Source organism: Phalaenopsis equestris, unplaced genomic scaffold (genome assembly GCF_001263595.1).
Source record: "Phalaenopsis equestris unplaced genomic scaffold, ASM126359v1 Scaffold234831, whole genome shotgun sequence".
Taxonomy (NCBI): domain Eukaryota; kingdom Viridiplantae; phylum Streptophyta; class Magnoliopsida; order Asparagales; family Orchidaceae; genus Phalaenopsis; species Phalaenopsis equestris.
In genome coordinates, this window is record NW_018252734.1 from 1 (window position 1) to 13,606 (window position 13,606).

General features: G+C 33.8%; 1 protein-coding gene across 1 annotated transcript; it reads left to right on the forward strand.

Moving 5' to 3' along the window:
* Nucleotides 1–3,977: 3,977 nt before the first annotated feature.
* Nucleotides 3,978–13,606, forward strand: LOC110039022 (trigger factor-like protein TIG, Chloroplastic; the record flags this gene model as incomplete). The annotated part of the gene is given in 7 exon segments (XM_020743962.1): nucleotides 3,978–4,132; nucleotides 11,451–11,543; nucleotides 11,936–12,028; nucleotides 12,140–12,220; nucleotides 12,283–12,432; nucleotides 12,856–12,951; nucleotides 13,355–13,606. Coding segments are annotated over 7 exon segments (746 nt in total), but the record flags the coding sequence as incomplete, so codon positions are not given.

Below are 13,606 nucleotides of genomic sequence, written 5' to 3' on the forward strand. Positions count from 1 at the left end.
TTAGTTTCTTGAATACATAAGATATTAATTTTCTTTTGAATCATAATATCAACTAATTCCATTAATTACCATTTAGAGTACCTATATTCCAAGATCCTATCCTAATATTAGTTTGATTAGTTTCATGAACTAACTTATTTATCCGCATAACTTAAATTTGAACCCTTGCTTATTTAACACTACACACGGGCGCTGGTGTAGCGGCCCTTGCACACTTTTCACTTTATTCAGGCTATACAGCGCGTCGCTTCTAGGGGACGCCTTAGCACTTACACAATTCGTTCCAAGTAATAGAAACAAAATTGAAAATCTCCACTGCAGATCTATTCAGATAAGATGCTGACAATGTAAATCTTTTATTGGCATATCCATAAATAAGAAATTATTTCCAAAAGGATCTTTAGCATATATCAACAAATAAGTATTTGTCCCGGAAAAAAGGACCCATAAAAAAAAAAAAAAAATCAATCCAAGAAGGCAGACAAGCGGACTGAAATGAAGTGATGAATCAGTGACACCAGAAAACTTCCCAACTTCGATGGGTGTAAGAGAAATATTCCAAAGATAGGATCTCCATCGACGTAAGGAAAGATAGCAGATATATATGAGCTATTTCCTTTCTTCCCACCCACAGAAACTGAAAATTGTATGTTTAATGTGCTGAGGTTACCATTTAAAGAAATTTACAAAAGCTTAATCTTAATATTTGCCGGATCACCAGCTTGATAAGTGACTTTATCATCCAGCCAACCGACAGCAAAGCAAGGATTAGGTATTTTAACTCGCAAACCTCTCTGAGATGTAGAGTGATGTGCCGCTGTTGGAACTGGAAGCAAAAATTAAGCGTTCAAACCATAATATAATAGAACATAATACCTCCATTTCTGCCAAACTTTTGGATATACTAAACCCTTTGCGTTGTTTCTCGTAGGAACGAAGCAGAGGGTGAGAAAGATTGGACTTTCAAAATTGTTCTTCCGAACACTACCATTCCTTTTGCTGCCTTCAAGCTAGCGTGCGGCTGTCTGCTAGAGTTTCGGACAGGAGGAAAGGCAGGGAATCATGTCTATCTATTTTAGTTTCTAAGGATGTCTTCGCATATTGCGATTTCATCGTTGTTTTTCTCTCTTGCTCTAGTTGCGACTGTATTGCCCGAACAGGGAAGAATGACGAGACTTTCGGTCCCGGGTCGTGTAGTGGAGATGGGAAATGGGGAGTTTGAACTAGTGGACAGAAGGATTCCTTCATGAGTTTGCAACGGAGAAGCGCATGAACAATTTTTTGAAACCGAGAGAGGGAGTAGTTATGGGTTTTAATATAATTTTTTTTTTAAACAGTCAACAATGGCGAGGCTCATTGGTCAATTGTCTAAATTGCGCCCAAATTGCACTTTTGGGTGAGCGGTATTATGATCCTTCTGATTGTTGCAACATGGAAGTCCTTTCTTTTAAGCTATTTTTTTAGGTATATAAGGGAATGGGTTGTTTGAAAATTTCAAAAATGCGACAGGTGTGTTTCTACAGTGATTATTCCCATTTGATATATTAGTACAAGAGCCCACAAATAAGTTGAGACTTGAGAGACATCGACTTGCAGAAACATAAAAAGTTTTTTACATAATGAGACTTGTTTATAGAAAGTAAAATTAAAATAGTTGTTCAATGTTTATAAATTATGCATAAAATATAAGTGTGGTGGAAAATTGATTGTAATGCTTATCAATGTTGTGAATACTTTAATGACACTTTGTTGATTAGCAATATGTACAACCCTTCCATCCTTGATAGAATGCACTACATCAATTTTATAATTGATTTAGATCATTTGAACTAGTCTAAATGGCCCTACTATTGTCATCATGTTGTTTGATTCATTTTGAAAAATATCCTTTTGATCAATTTATTCTCAAAGACTCTAACACAGTAAGCTTTAGCACTAGCAGAAATGAGAAAATGCACTAAAGACTAGAGAGAACTTAATAACAAGTCAATTAATTCTAGAAGAACAAAAAACTTAAAACTGAACCTTCACATCTAAAGTTCAAACGCATAAAGTTCGAATGAAAAAAAGAACGCATAAGCATTCATACATAAAATCTTATGCTCTAACGAGGAGATTATTTATTTTATAAAGCTCAGATACGTATGCAGTAAAAATCTTATGCTCTAAAATCTTATGTTCTAACTTAAACACAATATGGAGTAAAAAAACATTTCTTGATAAAACTCAGATACCTATGCAGTATTTTGTTGTTTAACTAAATAAGAAAATTATGATTTCTAAAGGAGTTTAACGAGTAAATAATAATTTTTTCTTTCATAGTGATTGAAATTTCACGGTTTGAATGTTTATTCTATATAAATTTATGAATCTTTTATTTCAGAATTGTTTGATTTATTTGTTCAGGGAAACTGCAAAAAGATGCATCCATAATGTGCATGAGTAAAGTTTGATAATGTTTATAGAATTATAAATAGTTGAAACAAATGCAAAAGTGTGCTACGGCTTATGTGGATGCTTGTAGATGGAAAAATTATTTTTGAAAGCAAATGTTTTTTTTTCCCCCATTTGAGGTGGAATTGAATTCCTCTTTTTTGTCGAAAGGAAATTTGTGTAGTTGGATATCAATATTAGCATGCAACTGTATCCAACCCCAAAGCTTGTTTTCTAACTCTAGGCAACCAAGTAAGCCCTAAATAAATTCATAGTAGGCTCGTATTTTGTACCTTGAATATTCCCTAGATATTCTGTGAAAAACAAATGTTATTGTAAGGAACTTGTTGTTCGTAATTCCAAATAAGAACATTTAGAATAAGACAGTGATTGAACAAATTAAGTGGAATTTTAAAATTTTGAAGATCCATACGAGAGAAATTGAAGAGATTGAAAACACTAAAGTACACATCTGAGAATATGTTCTTTTTCTTGAATTATTGTTTATATTTTTTCGCATTAATTCTATACATTGTTTATCACTCCCGTGAAAGTATATATTTTTGTTGAGTATAGAATTAAAACAGTCAAGCTTAAATGAAGTGAAATAACAAGCAACCCAATCCGTTTAAGGGCCGTAATATATGATCTACAAAATAATTCATTTCAAAACTTTAAATGCTTTGCAATCACCCATAGATGGGAAAAGTAAAAAATAATATGTGCAATGAAAATAAATTAAGTTGTCAATCATATAATGAAAATTCCTTTGCGATAATTCCTCAAGGATTTTCTTGCTAATCTATCTACTACTAGAGGCATGTTCACGCCGAATTTGTAGATTTTTTGATATATGTACTTGTAAGCTTTTAGTACTTTATTCCGAGCTACAAATTTTTTGAAGTCTTCCTTCACATAAAAGTAAAACAATCTTTGACTTGACATCCATATATATCATCTGTTCAGTTTCATCAAAGCAAACTGGACAACGTCCTTATTCAGATTTGATCTTGTGGCATTGTTGGCAGGAGGATAAGGCTAGTCATTGTAATCAATGGAGCTTCTGCTATCACTATTCTTCTCTATGTAGATAGAGTGGGTAAAACAAAGCTGATGAAACAGGTGCAGGGGATGTGGATGGTGCTGGTTGTGAGAATAGCAGAGAAGCATGGGAAGAGACTGCTAACAAAGAGTTTGAGGAGGATTTTAAGCCATAATTGACACAATGCAAAGTGCATTTAGAAGAAATGAGGAATCACCTCTCATAAATCTGTCATCAAGACCAGATTCTTGTTAGATAAATATTTGGAATTTTATTTTAACATGTAAAATTCAAAATTGAAGATTTCAATTTGATTAAATTTTCAATTGGATGGTCAGATCTTTTCTGGGCAAAATTTCAAGTCCTTTTTTGTAGTTGTAAGGATTCCTTTAACACAGATTAATTTTTAATAGGAAAGCTATCATGTGCATGTTTTTATTATTCTTCTATGAGATTATCTTTACTATTCTTTGGGATGGCACTTAAAAGGTATGTTTTCCAGGGTTTCATTTGGACACAGATGAGGCTGACAACCTCCTTCCTGGGTTTCTTAATTCAATAGTAGGAATTAAGCAAGGAGAAACAAAATCATTTCATCTTCAGTTTCCAGAATCATGGGAACAAGTAAATCTCCGAGGCGTTCAGGCTCAATTTACTGTGAGTTTCATTTTACACTTGCTTTCTGAAGCCAAATGTATTATTTTTTCTCTTGATCTAAAATGTAGTCGCATTTCCTTCTGATGTAGGACGGATTGGTGTCCTAAGTTCATTAATAATCCATACCTAGGATAAAGAAGCACAAAAAAGAACAAATGTCACAATTTGCGGTTTTCAAAGTTTTATTTGAGCAAAGATCAATCTTTTATGTTGCTAAATCTTAAATACCACAAAAAATCTGAGAATGACAAAATTTTTGGAGTTATTAAGATTCACATCATAATAAGAAAAATCGGAATATATAAATTTGACAAAATCACAATCATGCACAGAAATTAATTATGGAATATTTTGGAAGAAAGAACTATGATAAGTATCGCCAATTGGAAGATTCATGTCTCGTGTGGGTTCAAGAAAAATCATCCCCCAAAAGTTTCTTAAACTTATAAAATGCTCAAAGAATTCACACTCATTAACATATTAGAGTTGAGAGTAAGCTAAAATGTTATTCAAACATATTGATAAATTTGCATGCCTCAATGGTCATATTTATATCCTAAATGACCCAAAATTTGTTACTTATTGGAACCCCCCAATAGTTGGTCCAATACTGTTACTTTCACTTCAATGCACTCAAATTCTCAATTCAGCTTCTGCAAGTTTATAATAATTCCTGGCCTCAATTGTAGTGTAAAACTCGAGGATTGGAGGAACAAGTTAGCTACATTCCACATCATTGAATACATCTATAGTTATATAGCTAATTGAATTGAGAAATTGATGTTTGGTGGTGGTTCTTGGCACGAGAAAACAAATATGTTCCGCAGTGTGATGACACACATGTTTATCACGCAAGCATACTTGTTGATCAAGCAGTATAATAGATTTGAGACCAAGTATCGATCCCACGAGGAATGAGTAAATCTTCAAATAGTTCAACTACTAGTTTACTAAGTCTAAGTTTAGTGCAAAGTGTTGATTGTTTTCAAATGATTTTTCTAAAAATTCCTAATTTACTAAAGTTAAAACTTGTGATTTTTTGGTTTTTGCTAATGCGAGAAAGTCTTCCAAAAATTATTGTTTATCTACCAAAATTTGTTCCTAAAGATATTGGCAACCGTGGAAAATTACTCCTTATTCTATTCCGAGCCATATGAAGCATTGGAGTAACATATTATTGTTAAATCCTTAATCTTGTAAAGGCTCTCCAAATTCTACATTCCCTATGTGATTATAATCTCCTAATAACAATATTTCTATTCCACTAAATAACTGTGTTAACCTAATTTTTCTTCTGGTACATGCCAATAGTTTTAGATAACAATCAATTTTTACTTTTCTAGTAGCTTGCAAAAAAGTAAATGAAGTCCTAAAGGTCAATACATCAACATATTGAACAATCATTTCAGAAAATTCCCATGGAATAAAGAAAAATTTCATAATACCAAGGAAGTAAGAAAACTAATTCCTAAACATTTGTATAAAAAACACAATGGATTTTATTGAAAGTAAAAGCAAAAGTTTATAAAGAGAAAGAAAAGATTACATTCGGTTGAATCTTCTTTTCGCTCCAAGATGATCCTCCCTTGTACAATGCACTTTCTTCTTGATTCACTTCTACCACTTACACAGATGATTCTCACAATCTCACACACACCCTAAGCACATACACTCACTTGTCTTTCCACAAAGAACTTCTTTTTCTTCTTTGTCTGAACCCATTTCCATGCCTCAAATCGGAGCATTTTAAGCATTTAACTCGTCTGAACTGTCAACAAACTGCAATAAACCACCATAAGTTGTTAAGTAGCGTCCAAGCACTAGCCGAGTAACACCGGGGGTGCAGCGGTGCTGGGTTTGGGTGCCACGTTTTGTGGCTCCGATTCGTCACTCTAGGTCTTTGCGGCAGCACTGGTGCTTGGTGCTGTGGCGCTTGGACTCTGGCATTGCAATGTCCTGCTCTATGTATTTCTTGGATGGAAGAGACTTTGGGTGCTGGGGCACTTCGTCTAGGCGCTAGTCCATAATTCCCCCAATTTCTTTCAAATTCTTCTTTCATTACAAATAAAAATATAGAAATGATACAAAACATGTACTAAACACAATACAATAGTGCAACACATTTTATAGACATCATAATGCATAATCTATGCTTCAATTGTTTGCTGTGATCAATAAATAATAAAGCCATATTATGAAAAAAAATCAGTTGAACTCAATGGAAAAAAAATCAGTTGAACTCAATGGAAATAATAGTAACAAAATCAATTGCAATAACAGTGTATTTCTAAATCATTGGATGGTCAAAGCTTAAGATTGATTGTGTGCTAAAACATAGAATTGGATGCATGTTAAATAAGTATTCCAAACTTAGAAGTGAAATATATTGCACTATAAATAAAATCTATTTTGGTAACCTAAATGTTAGACAGCACATCTTAATCTCATCGATATCAATATCATTTACATGATTACTTCAAAAAATACAACACCAACACTCATTATATTTATCCCAATCCTGTTGCTTACTTCTTATGCTTCAGACTAGTATGCACTTTAAAATTAGAATTAGCTCTTCCTAGCTTCGGAAAAATTGGCTTTGATGATTTAAGGATTTTATATCAATCAAGTAGGTTTAGACATCGCTCCTGTCTTTCTTGCAACATAATTCATGAAGCATTGCTAATGAGATTGTTACATTATTTCTAGTCTTTCTTACCTTATCTTGGATATCCGCTCTCATTAGTTAGCAAAGAGTTGAATTTTGATTCATGACACAAAGCAATTGCAAACTATTATGTTGAAAATTACCCTGAAGCATTTAAATGTTTGTTAAAAATATCCTATGAGGCTTTATTATAATTATAAATTAGCTATTAATATTGCACATAATTTCAAGCGACATGAACAAACAATTTATTTAGAAGTAGCATGCATTTTATAAAGAAGCTAGACAGTAATCTAACTTGTACAATGTGTGCGCCATTGATGGACAACTTGCATTCATTATCACTAAAGAATTAATAGAAATAGTATTTTGATAACTGACATGCAAGCTTGGAATATATATTATCCTTTAATTTGCTTTAGCGGAGTATGAAAAAGTTAATCTCCATCAATTTCACAGGTACAAATGTTCCATCTGGCTCGGTAGTCCTTTTTCTTATTTACTTTATGCCAACTTAGTAATTCGTGGGATTATTATTCTTATCTCATCATTCCATGGATTATTGTAATCATTTTGTAATTTTTTTTTTCTACTCATCAATTTGTGGACTATTTTAATTATTTTATTATTATCATTTGTCAGAATAGAATCCAAGATATTTCTTATTGATACAAGGGGGGTATAAGTACTCATTACAGGATATACTTGTAAGGAAACAAATAAAATCAGAATAAAGGAATAAAGGAAAGAAAATAAAAGCAAATAATAGTAATTAAAATAGAATTCTGTATTAATATGTATTTTAATTGTCTAATACTCCCCATAAGTTAAAGCATAGATGTCAGTTTTGTTCAACTTAGATTTGAACTCATCGAACGATGACCGAGAAAGTTCTTTTGTGAGAATATCTCTCAGCTAGCTACTTGATGACACAAACGAAACACAAATTTTTTCGAACACAAGTTTTTTCTTAATGAAGTGATGGTCAATCATAACATGCTTGGTATCATCATGTTGGAAGGGTTATGTGCAATGCTTATGATACTTTTGTTATCACATAACAATTGTAGGGGAGCAGAGACTATCATTTGTAGTTCGTGGAGCATGATGTGTAACCAGATAACTTCGCAAATTACCAGGGACATTGATCAAAATTGTTTCTTACTTTTCCACATGTCCAGGTTTTCCCACACTAATGAACAGTACCCTAAGGCAAATCGCCAATTATGGACGAACCCAACCCAATCTGCGTCTGTGTAAATTGCAATAGAATGAGAGGACTGGCTGGAAAAAAAAAAACTGAGCCTGGTGTTTCTTTTAAATAGTAGAGAATCCAGTGGACAGCTTGGAGGTAGTGCTCATAGTGATCATGCATGAATTGACTGTTATCCCAACTATATAGCATATGTCGGGGCGTGTATGGGCAAGGTAGATGAGTTTCCCTATAAGACGTTGATAGTCAGTTTTGTTTACCGGAATTACATTTGGAACATCAAATAGTTTTTCATTTGGATCCGTCGGGACAGCCACTGGTTTGCACAGGAGAAGATTATTATTTGTCAAAAGGTCATTCACATATTTTCGTTTAGACACACAAATACCTTGAGATGATTGGACAACTTCCATGCCTAAAAAGTATCTGAGAGATCCTATCCTTCATTTCAAAGGAAGCAGCAAGCATGTATTTGGGAGACTCCAATGCTGGTAGATTGCCACCTGTGAGAACAATATCGTCAATATAGACAATAAGGATAACTACATGGCCTCTAAAGGAATGCTGGAAGAAGAGAGTGCGGTCCTATTAAGCCATCCCCAACCATGCCCGTGGTGATTGCTTCAATCCATAGAAGGATTTTCTCAAGCTTGAAGAAAAATCAAAAGTGATGGTTTAGCTTTATGCTGCTGACTTGTTCAATAAAGAATCAACCCAAACAGTAGAGCCTTATGGGCCACCTTAACTATTTTCTTATCAAGAATTTTATGAAAATAGATGTAACGATGTTATCTAAGTAAAATCTTGTCTGCATTCAACTAACATGAGAGGTGTTAAAGGTTGCATTTAGTAGCCTTCAATAAAACCAAATATAATTAAGGTGGAACCATGAATATTTGGATGATAATTTTGTATTATATGAGTTGAAAAGGATGCCAAACAAAGGGAAGTTTCTCTTTTACTATAAATTTTTTTTTTTCAATGAAATGTTTATCTTTTAATTTTTATTATTTATTGACCATTGTGGTAACTTATGAAGCGCTAAATCTAATATAAGACGCGGACACAAGAATATGATATAACCATAAAAAATAGGACACAATATGTCATGCTCTTAATGTTTTATTGTTTAATTATTAAAATGAAATGCCTAATCAAAACGCATGTATGTCAATGCTTAATTTAATGAATAAAGAAATAAACAAACACTCACACACACAATGCAAAATAATATCTCATGTACATGTAAGAGCTTGGATTAACAAAACATAACCTAATGTTGGTCTAGTGACCATTATATTTCAATATTTCATCAAGTGTATGTAGTCTCTTTTAACACATCAACATCAACATTAATCTGGACATGATGTTAATATTGCATTGTCTAAAAAATTTATTAACTCAACAAAATATTATATAATCTTTAAAACGACCATACAAAGTATGAACATATTGATGCGTCACTAATTGAACCTAACAAATCTAACCCTGGGGCATCCATTGTTTGTCCAACTTTAACCTAAAATTAAATAAATCAAGAATAACTTCAGCATGTCTTTTTGCGTCAACACATGCCCTGGGCGTGCTGCAGGTGTGTTGTATCATTCTCTAGAGTAATGTTATTTGGGATATGAACTAAGAGCTAAGAAATTCATTATGTCTTAGTGATATCGGACAAAAGGGGGTTGGAGAATATTCAATAAGAAAAACTAAAAAAGCAATCCAAGGCAAGAACAAAAATACAATAAGAACAAAGGCGAGATGCACCAATCAAATAAAGATACAAGAGTTTCATACTTGCAACCGATCCAGATACAAAATTCACCACTTGAAGGATTGATGAAGGAATGAGACCCGAGATATCACCACCAACACCGTGGATAGAAACTTGTTCCCATCCTGGAACTATAAAGGGAGCAAAGACCCTCACAAATTTCAAATGACAAAAAAACATCCCCACAATAAAAGACCATATATTTATAATCAACAAAGGATCCAAACCTAATAAAAGAAAACAGATAAAATACCCTTTTTGCTATTAGGAGTGGGCGGCAACTCTAACCCTAGAGAGAGAGCCGACTGAGCCGACTGACCCTCCACTCTTGGACCGAACCTATATGGGGGGTCGTTCTTGCCCCACGTAAATTTATCAAGGTCGGTGGAGCTTCAACTTTATCTTTTGAAGTTTTTGACTCATGATATGATTTCAAGTTGGCTATGTTGAAGGTAGTGGAGCTGCTGTAACCTCTCGGGATTAGGGGGCCTTCGATTTTCGGCATTGGTCTCCTCTGTGGCATAGTTATGGTTTAAGTTTGGGATGTGAGAGAGGGTGTATGGGACTGATTTAGGTGCAGAAAAAATATTTAAGGTTGCTGATTTTGAAAATCAACAATGGGGAATTTGGGTTAGTTCATGATTTGACTATGGTTGGTGGGTTTAGAGGTGAAAGAGTGGGGTGCAAAAAAATATTTGGGATGCTAATTTTGAAAATTAGCATGGGGGAATCAGGGTTTGGTCAAGATTTGGCTATAATTTGGTGGGTTTTGGTAACCCTAGGAGAGAACTAGGGTTATGCTGACTCTTATATGAAATGATACCAGAGAAGAAAGGGGTTAGAGAAGATTTCAACAAGAACAACTAAGAAATCAATTCGAGACGGGAACAAAAAAAAAAACCCAGAACAAATATGATATGCACTAATCAAATAAAGGATACAACCTACAAGAGTTTCCTGCTTTTGCAATCAATCGAGATACAACAATCACCATCGAAATTATTGACGAATGAAGGAGACCCGAGATGTCACCACCAACAATGGAGAGATAAAGCCGCTACCACCCAACGACTTGGATATAGAATTTTTGCCATCCGGGAACCATAAAGGGAGCAAAGGATCTAACATGATATTGGGATTGAACAAAAAAAAAACCTAATACAACAAATAACCGCATATTTATAATCAACAAAGGATTTAAACGTAATAAAATAAATTGACTAAAATACCCTTGATGCTAGCCCTAGAGAGAGAGCCGACCGACCCTCCCACACTTGAATTGACGCTCCGGGGGCCCTCCCTGCCAGCATTACTAAGAGCTTGCAAAATAGTGGTCTGAAACATTTCAATCCAATTTAGTGTTTGTTTATTGAACATTTATATATATATCAATCTTCCAAGGAAATTTCTAGAGTTTTATTTACATTAATCATCTCTTCTTTTGGTCAATGGCAATAGCACTCAACCATGCCTGTTTTGCATGACAACTATTATAACATAGTTTTCATCCGCTTTGTAATGAAATAAGGAAAATCACTTGGCAGTGTAGCACTTGGTTGACCTTTTCAGTTTTTATCTCTTTTTTTTGGTGCAATTATTTACATTTAATCAATGAATAATAGTCCATGGATTGATTAGTTTGTCAACCTTTTCAAATTAATAGGTCGAGTGCAAAGAACTCTTTTATAGAGATCTGCCTATATTGGATGACTCTCTTGCAGAACATCTCCTTCCTGGGTGCAGTAGTTTGGATCAGGTCCTTCTAAACGCATTTGTTTTTAACTAAGTGTCAAAATAATCCTTTGACTATTTACATGGGGTCATTTTTCTCCGAGTCTATTAAAGTGCCCAATTGGTCCTCATACTCTTTTAATTGGGCTGAAAATATCCCTAGAAATGACCATTTTAGTTCCCATTAAAATAGTCTATGGACCAAATTGACACTTTTACAGATTCTGGGACTAAAATAGCTCCCTGCAAAGATTCAAGTGACTATTTTGACATTTTTCTCGTTTTTAATTTTGTATGTGTAGAGTTGCATTCATGCTGCCAAATTTGGCGCTGAAGCAATGCAGCATGTATTGATGCATATAAATCTGTTTATGTTTTGATATTTAACTGTTTATTTCTTTCTGATGCAATGCCTAGGTGAGAGAATCAATACTACAAAGATGCGAAGAACTAGAACAAATTGCAATCGAACAAGCAACTGATAATGCAATTCTAGAACAACTGTCTAAGGTATCCGACAGCTTTTATTTTTTTCAGCTACACCCTTTCTTCTAGTTAGCTTTTCCCATTTTATTGTTCAAGATTTTCTTTAAATTGTATTTATTTACGTGATATTGTCAGATTGTTGAAGTAGATATACCTCGGTCATTATTTGAAGAGCAAGGCAGAGAAATTTATGGAGCCAGACTACTGCAATTTCAGGTAATGGATATACTCTATTATGTATTTTGAAATTAATTTTCTAATTTCTTTCTTACGGGCAGGCTGGAGGAAAGGTTACCGAACAACAGCTGGCTTCTCTTTCAAGTGAAAAGGTAGTCAACGAGTACCTTGAGAACCAGAAGGAGAATATAACATGTATACTAAAACAGATGCTGGCGGTTGGTGAAATTTTTCAATATGAAAATCTGCAGGTATAAATGTGTTTGTCCAAATGGTAACTCCATATTTGATAAGCTGTATGCATCATGTATTAAAAAAAAGGAAGATTTACATACATACTATTCCATTTCTATTTATTTGCATATCCAACATCTAAAATTCAATTTTTACATACATGCCACCTTACCTATACATGAAAAGGTGTATTTCAATTTGAAAAGCTAAAATATTGATATTTTTAATGTGATATGAAAGTTTTGGATGTTATGAATCTAAGAAGTAAAGTTTAGCAGTTAGATATGTAATTACATAGGAATCGGGTGTTATGTCTGTAAATGTTTTTACAAGACCTGCTGTATCATTGCATTCAAGAATGAATTTTAGAAAATGTTTTTTGATTCGAGGTAGAAACAATATAAAACTAAATCTGATGCTTACCCTTGAAACTGCTGCAGTACTCAACAGACGAACTAGTCAAAGAGGTCCAGAATTCCGTGGAAGAGTTCAAGCGCCATAATCAAGAGTACGATGAAGAACGCGTCAGACAGCAGGTACTTATGTGCATCTATTAATAATCGTGCATGTTAATTTTATTTTAGATTGGTTAGGTTCTTCATGTTATAATTTTTGTGGTAGGATGACTTTTCTAGGAAGTATGGATTGAAAAGATTTAAAATTGTATGTACATATCTAGCTTTCCTCCCCCACTCTTCTCTCTTTATCTTTGACACACACATATACATGTGCGAACACAACCAAAACTTATTTAGACGTTATAGATACACACATAGATAATGATCCGCGGCGATGCTACCTTTAAGTGATTTTTTATGGTTCCTCTTCATATTTCATGATTTTAGTGAAAGGTTTCATTTATCGAAATAAAATTTCAGGCACTTCTATTAAATTCATTCCCAACTAAAAGAAAAAACAATTTTTTGACTTATTATGCAGGTGCAGGATGTCCTTGAGGGAGCGAAAGTTCTTGAATGGTTGAGAGAGAACTCTGATATCCAGTATGCTTTCAGATGAGAGCAAATCAGAGCGTCTCTGTGAAGGTCACCGTATGTAGATTTTAATTCTCCCTTCACTGGACTTTTGGTGGTGATTTTGGTTCTTTTCCCATTTAGATTGCCATGAATGGTGATCTTCTGTTTATTATGTGTTCTGGCAGTAATTTATTATATTATACAATTTATCCCCTTA